We start from the raw sequence: 20041 nt of genomic DNA on the forward strand, positions 1-20041 counted from the left end.
CATTGATCTTCAAGTTTTTTTTTAATTTCGTAAAAAAATCAAACTCAATCACAAATAAATATAACGATGATAGGGAATGAATGCAAGAGATGTGGTTCCAAATCAGGGTTGTTAAAAATTAGTTTTTTAATGCATTTCTTTTCAATTAAAAATTAAACAAAGAAAATAATTAATACAAACAAAAAAATTTTATTGCAAATAAAAAAATTTCTGAACATTGAACATTAATTGCACGACTGGGGTCGCACGTACTTGCTCTTATGGTAAAAGTTACTCTAATGTTAAAGATTTTCATTGAACAAAATAAGGGAAAATTTAAAATTTGATATATTCACGGAATTTCGTTAGTGGTGCAAAAAAAATAAAATCTGTTTTTATAAATAATTAAATACCGTTTTAAATGATCTTTTACAAAAAACTAAGTATGCCATTTTATTTCTTGTACAAAAAGGAATTTTTAGAAAAATTTTTTCGAAAATCATTAGAGTCGTTTTTTAAAAAAAATAATTTTTTATATATAAAAAATTTCTAACATTTTTCAAAAAAAAAGTTGGTATGCCATTTTGAAGAAATAAATAGTTTACACATAAAAACGGAATTTCAAAATTTTTTACCAACCCGTTTCCAAAAAATTGATTTTTCAAAAAAAAAAATTGAAATATTTTTTAAAAATTCAAACATGTGTTTTTTTGAAAAATTTAAAATTTTTAAAAATAACGATAGTTTAAACGTTTCTGTACAAACATTTTGGTCGAAATATGTTTTGTCGTTTACGAGAAATTCATAAATCAAAAAAACCATTCTATGGCAGGTACCGTTAATAACGGTTCGAAAAATATTTTTTTTTATTTCCAAAGGAAGCTTTTATGTGTTACACTACACACAAAAATTTTAGTCAAAATCGTTAGAGCCGTTTTTGAGAAAAAATAACTTTTCTATTTCCGTTATATGAAAGGTACCGTTAGTTTTGGTCCTAAAAAAAAATTTTCAATTTGTCCTCTAGGGAATCACCCAAAACTCTTAACTACCAAGTTTGAAGGAAATCGCTCCATTAGTTTAGGTGGTAGCTTGAGGTACACACAAACAGACGGACAGACAGACAGACAGACAGAATTGCCGGACCCACTTTTTTGGCTTTCTCCATCATCGTAATGTCATGTAAAATTGTTATCTCGAGTTCGATTTTTTTTACGAATCCTAAACTTGCCCTATAGTACCTATATCGCAAGTAAAAATATTTAATCGACACATTTTGCATTGATTTTTTTTCTATGCAGAACATTTTTTGCAAAATATTTTTATTTGCGATAAAAAATTTATTTTCAGTGCAATTCTTTTTTCATTTGTTATTATATTTTTTTTTTATTGCAAAATATTTTTAAAAAACAATTTCTTTTTTAGTATTTTTCAGATTTAAAATATTTTTTTTTAAACGAGCCGATGATATTTTTTGAAAGTTTGGTTTAATGTGTCCAATAATCTCTTGAGCATGGAATTCTAATTTTTTTTTTAATGTTTAATGTGGAAAATACAAAAAATTGAAAATTAGTTTGAAAAAATTTGTTTATAAGCATAAAAAAAAATTTGTTTGCGTTTAAAACAAAAAATTTCAAAAATTTCTATTAAGACCAATTTTTTTATTTTTTGTTTGTAGGTATTCATTATTAAATTAAACTTAATTTTTATGAATTTATTCAATACATACAAATTTTTAACCATTATTAGAAAATTTATCCACGGGACCAATGTGTGTGTTTGAATCAATAGTCCATTTTATTTAAATATTTTATGCACACATAAAGCAAGCTAGATATTGAGTTCGTGTAAGCAATTATTATTTTTTATTATAAAAAAAAATTAGTAATGAGGTCATAGAATGTTTTTCTAAATTATTTTGAATTACGAGTAAATTGAAATTTGTATTTAAAAAAAAAAATTAATTAAAATAAATATAAATAAACTACAGAAAAAAATGTTCTTATTATTAATTGGTTAAAAACTCTTTACCTTTTACCTTCCTTCCCAATCACAATTTATTGAATCAACATCTTTTTTTCCATCCGAATCAAATCAAATGAATAAATCAATAATTTTCTATAAAGTTAACTTAAATTTTTATACACACAGCAGCTACTGATAAGAAATACCAAAACAAAAATAGCCTGGCATCAATCGTCTGTTAGATTCTTATAGAATATTTGTCACCCCTGATAACAAGCAGAGTGGCGCAGTGGAAGCGTGCTGGGCCCATAACCCAGAGGTCCGAGGATCGAAACCTTGTTCTGCTAACGGTGTGTTTTTTTTTATTTTGTTAGTTCGTACTGATTCGTTGGGTGGAATGTGGAAAGTTTGGTGTGTTTGTTGATAGTATATTATGCATACATTTAAATGATTTTTGTAAATTTTTTATTTATTTATTTATACGAGACAAATATCCTACTAAACTTTCAAATAATTCTCTTCCAATCCAAGTAGGTAAAATGTGTAAACATGAGAATTATGAAATTGAAGACATAAATCTTTAGCAAACAAGTTAAATTAAATGTGATATAGATAGATAATAAATTGAATTTTAATTTACCACCCGGTGTTGATCAAAGCTCTTTAAGCGCAGGCAAACCAATATTTTCGCAGTCGCCAGATTAAGTTTAAATCAGAAAGATAAATGTTTTCATCAATAAAACACCACGCCACTTCTAGTTTACTTATTAAAATAATAATAATAAAAAAAAATATTAATTAATGGTGTCTACATCTTTACTAATCCACTTTATTTATCTTTTTTTTTCTTCCAGAGCAATTATCATAGAAAATTTCTAATTAGCATATTTATCCAATTGGCATATGAATGTACCTATATGAATGTAACCGCTTGAACTGCTTTAAACAAGTCGTGCAAAATAAAAAAAAAGTTACACTATATAGAAAAAAAATACATTTACATATATTTAACAGGCTTAAACTATTAGCGTGCTAATTGATAACACCTTTTTGGATTGAAGTTTTTTGTTCCTTTTTTTTTTGTAAATATAGTTTTGAGAGCAAATAAGAATGTGTAGAGAGGAGTCTTGAAGAAGCTGCCTCATTTGTTGCCAAGTAGTTGCTTTACTTGATTCACAGTATAAAAAAAAAAAATTTTTTAAAAAGATTAGATTAAGGGCGGTTAATAAGGGCATGGTGGCTAATATGGACCATTGGCTTTAATCAACTCATAAAATTGCTTTCAAGGGACAAGCGGGTTAGGCTAGAGTGTGACTTTAATACCAAACCATGTTGTGCGGGTAATATGGACCACTATATCAGGAGATAATATGAACCATGTAAATCATAGAAAATAGATTTTATGAATACCAGACAATACATTTAAAAAAAAACTATACTTAAATATAATTATTTTAAATTAATTTTGCATACTTACATCGTATTTATTTGGCCTCATTGTACCCATTTATTTTGCATATGTATTCGCATTCGGTTACGGTGTTTCGTAAGCGTCCATTTATACACAAATTTTAAATTGTATTTATATATGATTATTATTATTATATTTTTTTTTATAATTGACTGAAGATTATATTTTTTTTTGTTTCACTAATTAAGTAAATGGATATGTTAATATAATATTAAATTATATATGAACACTTGTTAACGCGTTTATTTATTATTTATTTTTAATTAAGTTTGAGATTCGATTATATTATTATTAAATTTAAAAAAAAACATGTTGTTTTATTGATTTTATAATTCGATTAAAAACATATCCTTTGATAACGCAGGATGTCGATATAATTTCGATTAAATGAATAAATTTTATTAACGAGCTTTAGCACGCACACAAAAACCAAACACACATAATTGATTTATTTTATTTATTATGTATACGTAGTATAAATTAATTGAAATGCATTTTTGCAAAATTAAATCTACTTATCAATCATTTATATTTTTAATCAATTTTATTTGAGCAAAATATTTTGTTTTGTTTTTTTTTATTATTATTATTATTGAATCTCTAGCGATTATATTTTGAATTATTTTGTTAGAAGATTTATTTCCTATAAAAAATAAAATAGTTTAATCGAAAAATAATAAATAAATAAATAAAATGGCTTTAAATTATAACAAGAATTAAATATTATAATTTGATTTTTTTGTTATTTTTATGTTCGAGTGTATTTTTTACTTTCTGAAGTTTTTGAAATAGCTCTATTTTAAATTTAATTTTTTTTCTTTAAAATGAAAATGAATTTAAGATTTAAGTTTTTTTTTCATATACAAATATTTAATTCTTTTATCAATAAGTAAGATTAAAGTATAAAAATTGCATTTTATTATTTTTACAAGAAACCCAAATGCAATAAGTGATTTTAGAATTAGGGGTGCCGTAGAAAATAATACAGGATATTATTTCCTCGTTCTCTTCTTGTGACCTACCTATATATTTAAAAGTTGACTTTTTTGAAATCATGCACAGCAAATTTATGTTTGGTTTTTTTTTATTTTATTTATTAGGAAAAATTTGACAACTGATTATTTTTTTAAGAAAAGAAAACTTTAGCCAAGTTTTTCGTAGGACAAAAATTAGTGTGATACAAACAAATTGTATTTATCGTCGTGAAAAAAAAAAACACTGAAAATAAGAGTTTTATGATTAAAAACAGGCCAGCGATGATTTACTTTAAAATGTTGTAAGGTCGAGTAAGGATTTATTTGTGTAGTAAAAAAAAAAATTGATCTACATAAATTAATTTTATTTAGACAATTTTAAAATAAGAAACAAAACCCTTTTTTTAGAATTATGGTGATAGACGACCTAAACGGACGAATTTGTTTCAAAATAATCTTTTTTCTATAGCATTTCTTAGATTTGACCCATTAATTAATTTTAAATATTAATTAATTTTCAAAAAATATATGTTTCTCAAAAACAGGAAACGAAAAAAATATAGGTATATATATATTCTATATATTCTGTAAATTTGTACATTATTTTAATATAAAGTTATTAATAAAAAAAAAACGGAAACAGAAATAAAATGCACGACTTAGTCGCACGAACTTGCTTTTATGATAAAAGTAATGGTTGAATACTTTTTATCATAAAAAAGGAATTTTAGTAAAATTTTTCAATAAAAGAAAAATATCTTTTCTCAAGTACCTACAAAAACTTTTTTCAAATGGTTAAATTCATTCAATGTCTGGTACAATAATGGTCTTAACAATGATTTGTTTAACATCGTTGAAGCCATTTGAAGTAATAAATATTTTTATAAATAAATCATATCTACATGGTTCAAAAAATAAAATTTCATCGGCACATTTATGTACATATGTAAAAGCAAAATTTGAAAAAAATTTATGGACTCGTTTTCAAAAAATTGATTTTCTAAAATATATTTTTTTGAAAAGTTTTCTTACTATTTATTTTATTATTACTTATTGGGCAGGTTCAGAAACGTTAGGCACAAAATATTTAGGTAATTTCTCGGTCTCTGATTGGTCAGCTGCCAGAAATCTTTTCAATTTATTTAATTTTATTGGAAAGCTGACTGGAAAGTTATGCAAGAAAATTTTCCCTAAATATTTAGGAAAGTTTTTTTAGTCAACATGACAGATGATTGTTTTAAAGTTTAACATAATTAAATCTATTTGTGTGAAAAACGAGTAAAATGTGCATTTTCGGTTATAATTGATATTATTTATTTATTAAAGTAAAGTGAAATTTGGTTACTGCCCCACGCGATTTGTAAAATTCTCAAATAAATTTCGAAATTTGACAATAATGGTGTATCCAAACAAATTAAGTCAATTTACTCAAATTTCCGTTCAGAAAATGACGTTGCCTAAATATTTAGTCCCTAATATTTCCTGAACGTGCCCATTGTGAAAAAATTCAGTTGATCCGTTGTATGATTTACGAATAAGACAGAAATTCAAAATCTTTTGAATTATTAATCATTGGCATTTATTAAGTAAGGCTACAAAATTTCGTTAAAATCGAATTAGCAGTTTGGGAAAGTGTCAGAAATGAACATGAACATGACCTAGGCTGCCTTCTGACAGCAACCTTTCACAATACATACCTAATTGGATGACTTTGAATTCTCTAAGCGAACGAATTCATATAAAATTTCATCCCTGATTCCTGTAACATTTTTGTTTCTTTTCAACTAAAAACATTGAAAAATGCAAACAAAAATGGCTAGAATTATTTTCAGATAATGAAGTATTATTATGGGTAAATATACTCATAAAACTGGTCAATATTTATTTTATTTAAGAAATTAAAAAAGAAGCCAAATTCGCCGAAAAAATCTATTACGAAAAACCTTTGCTTTTGAATTTTCAGTACCTTACATTTTGAATAATTATCCTTAAGAAAATTGAGAAGAAAAGAACTATGAAAAATAGAACGTTCAACGTGTTTCAATTCCAATGCAAAAAGTACCTTAAGAAGAAGCAATCCATAAAAACTATAAGACGTATACATATATAAACAAACTTAAATTCATATTGACGAATAGGAAAGTAATGATCAATAACTCACTGATGTATGAAAACCACAATTCAAAATCTTACTTTATGATAAGTTGAAGGTTCCCAGTCATTCTCTCTTCTGTCTTCTCTACATAAATTATACATTGAACAAAAGTGACATCATGATGGTTTTTTTTTTAGAGCATGCGACTTTCTTTCTTTAGGTAGGTACTCATACTCGTGTCTATTTAAAAAATGGATTTGCACAGCAAAATAAGTTAAAGGTAAAAACATATCATATACCTTGGTATCTACATTTCTACATAGTATATGAAATGCCTACCTAACCATGAAAACCAATTGAGCTTAATCGATCCCTATTTTTAACACTCTCAATGAACTTTTTCTTATTGTGGAATGAGGTAAGGTACCTAGATATAAGAATTTTTTCTTTACGACGACAGAAAAATAGAAAAAAATGACAATAAATTACATATGTTGTCATACAAAGTATTTTTTATACTTATCAGTTTTCCCTTTGAAAAAAGTTATAGGTCAGCTATAAAATGAAAAAATGAGTTCAAAATTATTTAGTTATTGTTCAATCTACATAACAGAGTCCCTCCCTTCTTAAAAAAAAAAAATTTTCATAGCATTTACTAACACTGCAATTTCATTAGTCCGTTTAATGAATTTGTTTGCCAATCTATCTCCCTATCAGCGTATTCATTCTTTGAGTTTAAACGAAAACGATAAACATTTTTTTAAACAGTCACTCTAATTGATGAGAATCAACAAGAACGAAGTATGAAACGAATAATTCTTCGTTCAATTGAAATAATGTACCTTGCTACCCTGCGATTTATATATGACTTAGTACTTTTAAGAGCAGGAAATTATAAAAATGACAAAGTTGATTTGAACTTCAATATTTTATTAATTTTTAATACATAGTTAGAAAGAAATGCATTCACCGGCAAAATTTGGCGAAATTTACAAATCTTTAAAACTAAGATAGCTCAACTAAAGTTTTAGTTATGTATTTGAAAAAAAAAAAAAAAAAAAATAGTAGGTAGATACATCCTTAATTGCATTTGGTTTTCTTATTTAAATATATTTAAAAATATAAAAATCTTACTTTTATTTAAATTTAAAGTTAAACTATCCAACAATTTATTTATTTATTTATTTTTTCTTGATCTCTCGCCTTTCTTCGATTTTCGATTTATAAATTATTCCAAAATTAAACTTATAATTATGACGAACAATTACTAATTGATTATTATTATTTACATATTTTCACAAGCACACGCACGTCAAAAAAACACCACCTGAAGATTAAAGAAAATTTTTGAAAAGAAAAAAATTATTCAAAAAGAAGAAAAAAATTGCAGAAAAAAAAATAAAAAACACCAAAAAACACTTCCGGTCCGTATATATATAAATTTTTTTTAATTAAATCGCCACCCCGACACGGAACAATATTTCACAAAATAATGGCGTAATGTTATGATTAACGGTATGCAACCAACAAATTTCACCCCGAATAAAAGAGAATTTGCAAAAAAAAAAGCACAAGTTGCGGCAAATTGCACATAGACATCGACGACAATGACGACGACACACAAACAAAAACACAGAAATATAGAGCGGCGCAAATTAGGGGGTGGTAATGGTGTGTGTTGGGTCACAAAAAATTGGCGAAGGGGTGGTTTGGGAGGCTATATGTCATCGGTCAATATGGATAAATACACCGAATTGTGTCACTTCATTCATTTTCTGCCGCAGTAAATTCGAAATCCGAAATAAAAATTTTATAAATCAACCCCGTATAAGCTCAGTTTTTCGGCACACGTTGATGTTTGGTGATTTGTGTGACACACGAAACATAAAACAAAAATACAAAAAAAAATGTAATCACTCGTCCACATTAAAATCCCTCTTGCAGGGGTTGTTTGTCAGGAGGGTTTGATAGAACCGAAAAGCCAGCGACAATCTGCCCGAGAGTTGAGAAAACCAGAGCCAAAAGAACACACAAATCAATTCGATTCACGTAATTGACCCACAAAACTAACGAGCACAAACACCGAGTATCCTTTTTTTTCTGTTATTTTGTTATGCCATTGCTAGGAGATGTCCTATTCTGGCTATATAAAAACCCAAGAAGACCGGCCAAAAAACGGAAACTTTGCAGCAGTTCGCTCTGGACCTGTGACCGGTTCCGCATTAGTTTATGTGTCATAATCATTTTACAACGCCCCGAACCCCGTCAAAAAAAAAAAAAAAAAACTACCCCCTCGGCGCCATATCTCTCGAAAAGGTATCCACTTTTTAGCTCTGTAGGAAAAAAATCCATCACAAATAAAAAGAAAAAAAAAAAACTATCAACCCTTAGTTGGTAGGTACGAGAGGGTTTATAAAGGCCAAAAGGGGAGCGGGCATTCCATTAATTCCGATTTGAACCGAGTTCACACTACTTTTTGTGTGCCGTCATTGATTTTTCTCGTTTTCTTCTTCTCGATGAGAAAACAACCAACAAAAAAATGTATAAAAAAGAAAAATTATTCTAAGAAGAAGAAGAAAACAACAACAAAATTTCGAAAATAAGAAAAATTATTATCGTCGTATTATAGTCGTCCGGCACCGGAGCACCCCCTTGTCCGATTTTTTTTTTCCCCAAGTTATATACTCTACTCTTGTGATTGATCCCTTTCCCGTTAGTCTCAGAAAAAATGGGGGATACAAATATTAAAACACGATGTGAACCCAACTAAATGCGATACGAAACTGAAGGAAAACGTGAAACTACACTTCTCCGTATCGTGCATCGTGCAACCGCACAGAGCAGAGTAGCACACAGCAAGAAGAACGAACCACTCGACAAACAACAACAACAACAACATTAAAACGAAAAAACGTTAGTAGTAGCTGGATGATGGACTGAGCCAAAGTCGTACTAAAAAAGAAAATTGTATCCAAAAAGGAATCCTATAAAACTACACCAGCTCCACCACTAGCAACACCGTCCGTCGGTCGTCGTCCGTCACCGTCACACACGAAAACGGGGGCTCGTTCGTCGTCGTCGTTCCGTTGTTTTTGTATCGGACAGCAGAAAGAATATGCACCACTCGCTCGGCAATGGGGCTGTCGGTTGTCGATTCGATGCCGTTGTTGCGCGGTGGTAGTGCCGCTTAGTATCATCGGCCTTCAGCGGTGTGCCTGTGCCTGAGTCGGATTGGGTTCGGGTGCCCTTGTTTTTTTTTTTTTGTATTTTATCGGAAGCTTTGAGTGGCAAGTGGATGTGGATTCTAACCATGTTCACCAAAACTAAGGCTTTCCCCATTGCATCCAACATTACCCTTCATACTGAGTGAACTAATGGACATGAGTGAGTGGGAGAGTCGTGGGTGGTTGAAGGGATACCTAGATGCAAGTGGCATGGGGATGACGATGCCGATGGTGAATGAAGAGGTAAAATGGTTGATGTTTTTGCTGAGAAATCTATTTCCCTTTGTAGGGTAATTGTGAATAGGCCAAAGGGATATTATTTTTGTATAAAGGTTTTTTCTTTTTCTTAAAAAGGAAAAAGGATGTTAACTTTTCGGTTTTTTTGGAAGGATGTGGATTATATTTGTTTTGACTTCGTGATTAATTATTTCAGTTTTAACTTCCAAAAAATATAACAAATTGCTAATCTTTATTAAAGGTTGGTATTCTATTTGCGAAGTTTTTTTTCAAAAAGTACCTACTTCGCAATTTGTATTGCAATTTTACATTTTTACATAAATAATTTTTGCAAATTGTTACTTAACAACTATTTATGTAGCTTTGTTACCACTTTACGAAACTATTATTTCGCATATTTGTCTCAGTTTGCATTTTGCATTGTAATATATTTGCACATCGTTATTTTCATATTTAAAGTATTTTGCTAGAGAAAAAACTGCGAAATGCAGTAATATGTAATTTAGATATATCGTTATGCAAAACACTATAAAAGCCAAGTAAATTTTTCGAAACAGTTAACAAATATTTTATAAGAAAATAAACTTTGCAAAATACCATTTAGCAAAACGGATCTTTACATAGAAACTGCGAAATAAATGTAGGTATAAATATTTGTATGATAAATGATAAAGGCCAAATATTTCACATATAGATACACAGAAAATATCTTCGATTTTTTGGCATGGTGGAATTTCGCATTTGCTTTGCGAAATGCATCTATAAGATTCCCATGCAAAATACATACTTTAAAACCCAAGTGAAACTTTCGGTTGCCAGACCTCTTGGCGATTTCTCAGCGAATATAATATACATATCAGTGAGAAAACTTCAGACAGTAAATTTGGGCTACATTTTCAATCAAACAAAATTCGCAACATAACCTGAAAATAACAATTAAATGTGATTATTCGCAGACGCAGTTCGCAGCTCATATGAATGGCACTGTATAGAGTTTAAATAACAATGCGAAGTTTTGCTGATCTAAAAAACAAGTCAGTCTCATATTCTGCCTTAACTACTGATTACCTATATTAGATCACCTGTACCTAATTGATTTACTTCCGAAATTGAGTACTTTTTTATAACGCCTTGAGTCCAAAACTGACCATCTGATGAAAATTAAATAAATTAAATGAAAAATAAATCATAGTACCTACAAAAAAACAAAAAATTATGTAGATTTCTTCACCTATTTAAAGAAATATGCATTGGAATTACAATCTTAAAAAAAAAATAAACATTTCTTCTCTCATGAGATTTTATTACCTCTCCTTTTTGGAACTCGAACAAGTTGCAGGGCATTTTAATTGAAATCCAAATGTTTGAGTGTTTTTTTTTTTTTTTTTCTTCTCCTGAGATGCATTGGATTTTCTCTAATGTGGAACCTAAGATTTAACAGAATGGATTGTGTGTTGCAAGTTACACGACATCCATTGCATTCGAACTCAATTTGTTGATGCAACAAATTGGAAAAGAAAATTCACTCATAAATAAGTTCCAGCACAAACCCATTTTGAGAAGTTGTGTGTTGATTCACAATTACAATTTTCTTTTTAATTTTAAATAGCAAACGTTTTATTTATCGTAGGTTGTTATTGTTAAAATTTTGAAATAATAACTAATAATTAGTATAAAAATACAATTAATAAGTAAAGAGAAGAAACAGGAAATTGATTCAAATTCAAATTTCTTTTTGTTCAATTCTCTGAGCAGAAGAAAAGTAAAATGTTCGTTCTTGTTGATTCTCATGGTTTCAAGTACCATTTTCTTATAAGGTAATTTGAAATAAATGCCTAATCCTAATGTGTACTCATATTTTATTTATTTTAGGTACCTACTTAGATCGCTAAAATTTTGAACGAAAAGCAATACAAAATGATTGAAAGAAAAAAATTTATTGCAAACAAGAAATTTTCTGCATAGAAAAAAAAAAAAAATTCAATGCATTAAATAGGTACCTATGTGTTTTGTTAATAATTCTCGAATTTCTTACAATTTTAGCTATTTGAGCATACAATAGCAATTTTAACTATAATATTGAACCTAATGTATGGTCAAGTATGGTAAGAAATTGCCATATGTACCTACCAAAGTTCCAACACACTCCAAAACTTATGAATGAAAATGAATAAAAAAGACTAAAAATTTTTTTGTGATGTGATCGAAAAGTCATTTTATTCAACACTCTTGTTTCATCTAATTCGAATGAAAAATTTAAAAATTTAACATCAACTCAAAGTGGATGTCCCCCAACAATATACATAGGCTCCCTATAAAGTCTGTCATAAGCCTTAAAGGACAAAATAGAAAAAAAAAAACAACGAAATAAATACAAAAGTCATTAAAAAGCAAACCTCCCTAAAAATAAAGGAGTCGCGCGTCTGAATGACTGAAAAGCCTCGTTTGACGATTTTGGTTGTGTCATTTTTGTTTTGTGTATATCCTCATCATCAGCATCATCGGAGGGGCTTCGTCATCATAGTACATTGTGTTTTTGTGGAGATTTTTAGGAGAACCCCCCATTGATGGAGATAATGGTAGTGTCGGCGACGACTATTCATTCCGAATGTCACTTTGTTGGGCAAATAAAAATTTCAAATTTATAGTCTTTTCTCTTCTTCTCTTTTACTCTTTTTTTTTTTTGTTTTTTCTTCCTTCTCATAGCGACACGATGACATAAAGCAATTTAGGTCTGTATACACGATCTCCTGTCTTCTCCATCCATTGAACATTATAGTCGGGCGGTATAGTGTTATATTGCCAACAAAATTCCATGCATTTTTGACACAAACAACTGACAGACGAAGTAAACGTCAATGGTTCTTGGGCAGTAACTCTTTAACGTGTGGCAATACCAACGAAGTTTTATGTCATTAAACGCGAACGGGTCTAAACTGTCGTTAAAAGGAACCTAACAAAAAAAAGAGGAACAGTCCTTCCTTTCTGGTGGTAATTAATAATACATAAATGTGTGTGCTTAGTTATAGTTATCGGGATACATAATAGCGAGATATTTGTGTGTATAAAGAATAAATATAAAATTTATTACACCCTCCCTTCGAGGTTTTGTGTGTTCTTTTTTTTATTTGCTAGCCTTTTGCAATGCCAATAGCCAGAGACCAGAGTGGACCAGTTCGAGTCATTATTCTCGTTGTAATTGAACACTTCGTCATATTTATGATGAGCACTGCGGTATGATCTTTCAGATTCAAATAGCTAAGCTATAGATACTTTTTGTATCTTATTGCGGTGTGCTCTGTGTGTTTGTAGTTCTGTTTCCTTTTTGAAAAATGCAGAACATAATAATGTTGGTTGTTTGGGTCATTTTTTTAGCCATCATTCGTTAGTTGGCGTTAAATTATTGATGATGGGGAAACGGTAATAACAATAAATTGAATAATAAATCAGAAATTACGACTTTTTAAAAGCATATCAGTTTCGATCGGAAATATTTGATTACATTTTTTTTTTGTTGTGTTCTTCGAGTTGTTAGTTTGATTAGAAATTCTTTATCACTGACATGGGCACACAGAGAAAAATAGACCACATAAAATAGAACAAAAACAATAAGATTTCTCTATGGTTTTCATCCAAGAAGGAAACCTTATTAAAACAATCGGGTTTTCCTTACGGCCGATTTCTTCACAGAGTCCTAGCGCTAGTACCGGTCCTAGTCCTAAAGTTAGTACTCAAATCGGTACCAACTCATTTCTTGACTCAGGTACTAAGCCTTAGAACTGTCAATTTAGGACCGAGTACTAGTTAGGACTAGGTACTAGCTAGCTCCTCAAAATCAGCTAGGACCTGGTTATTATACCAATCGTTAGTACTCAAATCGGTACCAAGTGATTTCTTCACAAAAGTACTAAGCCCTGGTACTGTCAAATTGGTACCGAGTATTAGTTAGGACTCGGTAGAAGTTAGGACCTCAAAATCGGTAGTCTAGCGTTTAGTACTTGAATCAAATAAATGAATTTCATATTTTCATGTGATATTGCAGTTTAATAAAGAAGAAAAAACGTAAAAAAAGAATAATTTTCATTATTTTTTGTTTAAATTTAGTGGACTTTGTGAATTTTAATTCCATTTGAAAATTTAAATGACCTGTTGTCCATATTACAGAATTTTTTTAATTACTTGGGTGTTGTATCGATTGATAAGTGCGTTTTTAGTGATGCATATTGTACGGCACTAGTTAGAAGGAATAGAAAGATAGGAAAGAATTTCTGTTGGCAATGAATTTAGAATACGATGATTATTATCTCATATAATCCCACGGGTGGCGTCCAAGCTGGGGGGTAAATAAAAAATGCTGCCTCAGGTGGGGCTCGAACTCACACCTCCCAGGTTAGCAGTGAAACACTACATCCACCACACCATTGACCCCCCCCCCCCCCCATTTTGATTTTGAAAGTTTTTTTTAATTTACCAAAAAACACGAGAATTGGACTTTTGGACAAAGCCCACAGAAGATTTCGGGTGTATTTTTAAATTGTGCTTATGATATGTACAAGCATTGCAGTAGAGGCGAATTGCAAGACACTTGCTTTTGACAACGAGGCTGTACAACCAATGAATAAACATCACCTCGGGCTCGGATAATTTTGAGGACCGTATCACAAATTAAAATATCTGTGGGAATTTTCGTACTATAAAATCGGAAATTTTAACTCCGATGGAGGTCAATTATGGAATGAAAACATACATAATAATACCAAATCACTAAATACTGCGTTTTTAAAAGCTTTTCTTTTATTAGCACAATGAACATAAATCTATAAAAAATATATTTTTTTCGTTTATTATGGTTTATGGTGGTCCTTCTGCCTTTTTGGTAGGCTTTCGTGGCTGCATTCATATTATTGAATAATTCCTCGCCATTTCTGGCTGATTGATTCTGCATTCTTATTCTTGTCTTCATTCTTGACTTTTTTTTCTTCATAAAATGTATGAATTTTGATTGCTTGTAGCGTTTTTAATCTTCATCACATTTTTCCAATATTTATTTTAATTATTTGCTTCTTGTTTTCTATTTTTATTAAATTTTTTATTTGTTAAATTTGATCAAATGTAAAAATAAAATATTTCAAACTTCAATAAATTCTCAAAATGACAGTTAGACCAGTTTTATACGTATTAATTCTTAGGACCTCGTTGTGAAATTAGATCAGGTCCTATAAATGTGAAGAAATACTCAGGTACTAACTTTTCGTTAGGACCGAGTACCAGAGCTAGTACCTGGTCTAGTTAGACCGGGTACTAAGCTGACTTAGGACTTATGTGAAGAAATTGGCCGTTATTGTTTTAAAATCTGCAAAACAAAAAAAAAAAACGATGACCAGGCTGGGAATCGAACTGGAGACTTCAAATCATTAGTCGCCCACCTTACCACCTGAACCAACCTGCCATGAAATTATTGATCGCGATTTTTGTTCTAGTGCTAAGTTGCAAAAAAAATCAACTTTTCAGTCAAATTTTAATAAGATTTTCTCTATAAAAATAATACGAAATCTCCTTAAAAAAACCTTATTAATCGTTGATTTTAATAAGATTTCCTTATGAAATGTATGGACGGTAAAACAATATGGCAATCTGTTAGTTTTTAGCGGGTCATATTTTTCTCTGTGCAAGTTTGAAAAAAAAACGTTAGTTGTTTTACTTTTTGGTGGTTTCGATTCGATTAGGAAATATACTATAAGAAACTTTTTTTAACTGAATAGAATAAAAATAAACTAAATAGTTGCATAGTTTACAAGTGTTTGCTACAAATTCTGTTTTATCTAACTCAAGTTAGAGTAGAACTTCTTTGATCCCAAGTAAAAATGAACCACAGTCGTAGCGCTACCGGAGCACCGCCGCACGGCTTTTTCAGAGCCGTACGACAACCGCACTAAAGCCGCACCATGATCAAACATTTTTATTCCGCCGCACCACTGCCGAAATACAGCAAAAAATCATACACAAAAAATCTATGACGTCACATTTCGCAGATAAAAATTAATTCTGAACTTCTTATGTCTCAAAAATGTGACGTCATAGTTTTTTTCCACCTCGGATTTGAATTTAGAAAATTAAAATCTATTAGAAATCTATTATTGGTTTACCGAAATCATAAATTCTCAGTTTTATTGAAGATTGAAGTTCTTCATTATAATCATGTTTTCTCATATTTACTTAAAAACATATTTGGCAACCATATAACCTCAAAATATTAAATTTTTTATAAAGTATAAATAGAAAAGATGTCAAAATTGTGCTAATTTAAAAAAGAAATAAATCCATGAAAAAGCATCCAACAGTGTGTTTTAATAATTTGGAACTTTTTGGACTTTATTTTAAAAATTTTTGAAATATCATTTTTGAATTCAACAACCATTTCACTGTCATCAAGCTGGAATATTTGCAACATTCTTTGATCTTACCGCCTTCAATCGGGTAGCGTTCGGGTCAATAAATGTAGAGCAGAGCTATTGAGCAACACGTCCACATTTACTCCGCACTTAGTTGATCAAGCATGTCGATCATCAAAAATCAACATAATGTGGACGCAGCATAAGATTCAACTCCTTTTTGAAATAAATTTAACCAAATTTCTAATTTATATACAATTTATATATAATTTATAACATTTGAAAAAGGAAATTCTATTTAAAGGCTTTTTGGAGACGCCATTTTGAATAAAAAAAAGTTGGCAGCTTTTTGGTATTCTAGGTATAAATTTCGATCAGTATACTAAATTTCATTACATTTCGTCAAAGAATGGCCTTTCAAATGAATTTTATTGCCAAAAAGAACCAAAGGCACCACTGTGCGGCTATGGTGCGGGGGCAAAGAATTGTTTTTTTTTTTAGTGTCAAGTCACTTAATCTTTAACAAGCGGACAACAAAGATGCTTCTAACAATAGCTCACCTATAAAATTATGATAAATAGTTTGGAAGTTATTAGGGAACATATGAACATGTAAACATAATTTACACATGTTAAAGCAAATCGGTCAGTGCTTTCTTTCGTCACAGTTGAATGCGAATATAGAAAGCAAATTCAGGCAGCACAACTAGCAAAAAATTAAGTCACAAGCCCATAACAAAACCTTATGTACTTTCACCTTACCCAAGAAACATTTAAGCTTATTGTAACTATTACAGAAGTTACGTTCTTACTTCGTTTTAGCTTCGGTAAGATTTGTCTACATGGAATAAAGAGAAGTTATAATCTCTATAACAATGAACTTATTAAATCTTAAAGAAGTTGGAAAGAAGCCTTAACGAAGCCATAACGAAGCTGTGAATTGTGACTGATAAAAAAAAAAAAAAAAAAAAACAAAAAATCACTAAAAATAAAGATAATCAAAAATGCTATAAAAAATTTACACGTTTCACAAAAATGACACTTTCATTGAAAATAATTTACTACCATTATATGAGTATGTGTAGTTTGTTTTCTTTAAAACATCATCAGCATCATCATTTCAATCCTTAACCACAATATACATTCCAAGTTAATATAAATCTGCTGCGCCACCTCCACGATATAATCATTATTCTCACAGTCTTTTTATACATATAATGTAGATAAGCTATGAAACTACCATCATTACCTTATATACCTTAGAGTTCGGCGGCATAGTTCGAGGACAAGAATTCTTCATTTTCATTCTTGGCCTTAAGTTTTGTTTTTCTTTTTTTGTAAAGTCTCTGTTTGGTTATCTCTCACAACGGGCGGCATCCATCCATGGATCACTGACTATGAGTATATCAATGTCCTACGATCGAATGAGAGAAGGAATATCATGTTGCATCACCTTCGCATTGCCACATTACTATTCTCGCAGCTTATTTGTGATTCTTCAGTCTTTGTGTTACAAAGCGTTTGTATTTTGTCTCTGACTCTGAATTTTAAATGCATAATATTTTAACAAAAGTTAAAAAGTTTATCAAAATATTCGATTTTGTTTCTATATTATTTCTTCGATCTCATAGTAAGCTACGTTAATTTTTAAGACTCAATGGGAACATAAATGAACTGGAGTAGAGATCAAAATAATTAAGGAGTAACACTTCAATAAACAACCAAGATTTTAACAGGGTGTCAATTATTGAGGTAACTTAGCCTTAAGGGATATGCTTAACCACATCACCTGTTTTTAATTTCAATTTATTCAATTGCGATATCGAATTTAAAACGGTTAAATCGATAATCGAGTGCTAATATTATGCTCTCGGAATTTAAATTACGAATGACTTCTCTATGATACTTTTTAATCCTTTTGACATTGTTCATCTGAACAAACAAACTTTTATTGTCAAATATTAAGAAGTATAAGTAATCGATTCTAACAAAACTTAGAAGAACGATTTAGGGAATTTTAAGCATCTGGGTGTACGGTTGTGTTTTTGTTTTTTTATTCCAAAATTTCATCTCTTGATTAAGATTCTTCTTTACGAATAATTAAACCCCTTAAAAAAAATTGAAAATCGTTTTTAAAAAATATTTATTTAAAAAATTAAAAATTTTCTATCATTTTTTTTTTTGTTAAAAAAATATTTATTTATTTACCTAATTGCAATAGAACACACCCAAATTGTATAATCAAAATTGTTGGAGCAATTCTTGAAAAAATTCAATTTGTTCACTTTGATTCATTTATTTGATTAATAAAAAAATAAATAAATGAATACCTGCAATAAATATAAAATAAAATTTCAATTTTTCCTCTAGGGAATCTCAACAAATTATAACTACCAGGTTTAAAAAAAAAATGCATTAGTTTAAGGGTAAGAACACACAAGCGATTTCGGTTGCGTGAATGGATCGCAAGAATGGATCACATAGCTTTTAATGCATTTGACAATTTTTTAATTGATGTTTTTTTTTTTTGTGTAAAAAGTGAACTTTATTTTAAGAAATATAGTTCTTCAGTTTAACCTAAGAAAAAATTTGTATGGGAAGGGGGCTGCATCACCCCTCGTTCCGGTGGGAGGGGCAATTTTCTGATTCGAATTTAACTTTAAATTTAAAAAAATACATAAAATCAAGAAAGAGACCTAGAATACTGTGCAATTGCTTTTTTGAAAGCTTATTATTTTCGCGAATACCTTTTGTGAAATAAAATTTCAAAGTGAAAACTTTGAAAAAAATTATCAAATTTGATGTTCAAGTTATTTTTTTTTCAAATTTACTTTGTAAGGTGGGACTTTTTTCTAAAAAAACCTTATAGCCGCATCAATTTTAGTTGGAAAAAAATTAATAATAAATTAAAAAATATTTTAATAAAAAAAAGTAAAAAACAAAAGCAAGAAAAAAAAAACATTGTTTAGTAAGTAATCAGTGCATGATTGTCAAAAAAGAATAATTTTGTAATTTATTTTAATAAAAACAAAAAAGCAATTTCTTTAAAAAAATCGTTTTTTGAAGTTCAAAATTTCATTAAAAATATTTAAGGCAAATATTTAGCAAAAGTGTTTATATGGGCTTATAGAGTAAATGCATATCAGCTTTCTCCATTTTTAGACTTGCTAAAAAGATTTTGAGAAAAAACTTTAAGATGCGTTTCAAAAAATTCATTATTTTCTCATTCAATTTTTAAATATAAGAAATTTTTTTTAAATTTTTTTTTCAGAAGAATGAAGAATAGTAATTTACATACTTTTATCTATGCGAAAAATTTGTATTTTATTTTTTTCTCAAATAATTTTGAGTTTAAACAAAAGAACACCTTTTTTATTACTTATTAAAAACTGAATTTTTGCTCTAAAACTCTCAACTTAAACCGCATGACTAAAAATAAATCAATGACTTTGAACAAAACAAATATGCTCATCTTATCAATTTCACTGTTAAGTTTAGAACAAGTGATCTTTTTTTCCATAGCTTAAGTTTAAAAACGAATGCCAAGGGTCCACTTTAAATTATGTAGTAAAAAAACCTGTTTCGATAAAACTCAGCAACCAGATTTCAAAGAAACTTTTGGTGTTCAGTTATGAATAAAGCTAAAGGGAGACCTTTATTTTGATGCCTCGCTCGATTGATTTGAAAGAAATTATTATTTTTTTTGGC

At 29.3% G+C, this 20041-nt stretch overlaps 1 protein-coding gene, 1 long non-coding RNA gene and 1 other non-coding gene across 3 annotated transcripts in view; 1 reads left to right on the top strand and 2 right to left on the bottom strand.

The window, feature by feature from the left end:
- Positions 1-3596, bottom strand: part of LOC129919725 (putative uncharacterized protein DDB_G0277255) — a 177279-nt gene extending 173683 nt beyond the window's left edge. Inside the window, exon 1 of the mRNA XM_056000705.1 lies at positions 3419-3596. Coding sequence (XP_055856680.1) covers positions 3419-3420 — 2 coding nt within the window. The 5' untranslated portion in view covers positions 3421-3596. The remainder of the gene's footprint in view (positions 1-3418) is intronic.
- Trnam-cau (transfer RNA methionine (anticodon CAU)) lies at positions 2217-2288 on the top strand. Its single transcript has one exon. It is a non-coding gene; the product is annotated as a tRNA-Met (tRNA).
- Positions 3597-3964: 368 nt separating the features above from the next.
- LOC129919955 (uncharacterized) lies at positions 3965-9298 on the bottom strand. Its single transcript, XR_008773152.1, has 3 exons — positions 9172-9298; positions 7616-7808; positions 3965-4055 (listed from the first exon to the last, which is right to left on the bottom strand). It is a non-coding gene; the product is annotated as an uncharacterized LOC129919955 (long non-coding RNA).
- Positions 9299-20041: the final 10743 nt, after the last annotated feature.

Source organism: Episyrphus balteatus, chromosome 4, assembly GCF_945859705.1.
Source record: "Episyrphus balteatus chromosome 4, idEpiBalt1.1, whole genome shotgun sequence".
Classification (NCBI taxonomy): domain Eukaryota; kingdom Metazoa; phylum Arthropoda; class Insecta; order Diptera; family Syrphidae; genus Episyrphus; species Episyrphus balteatus.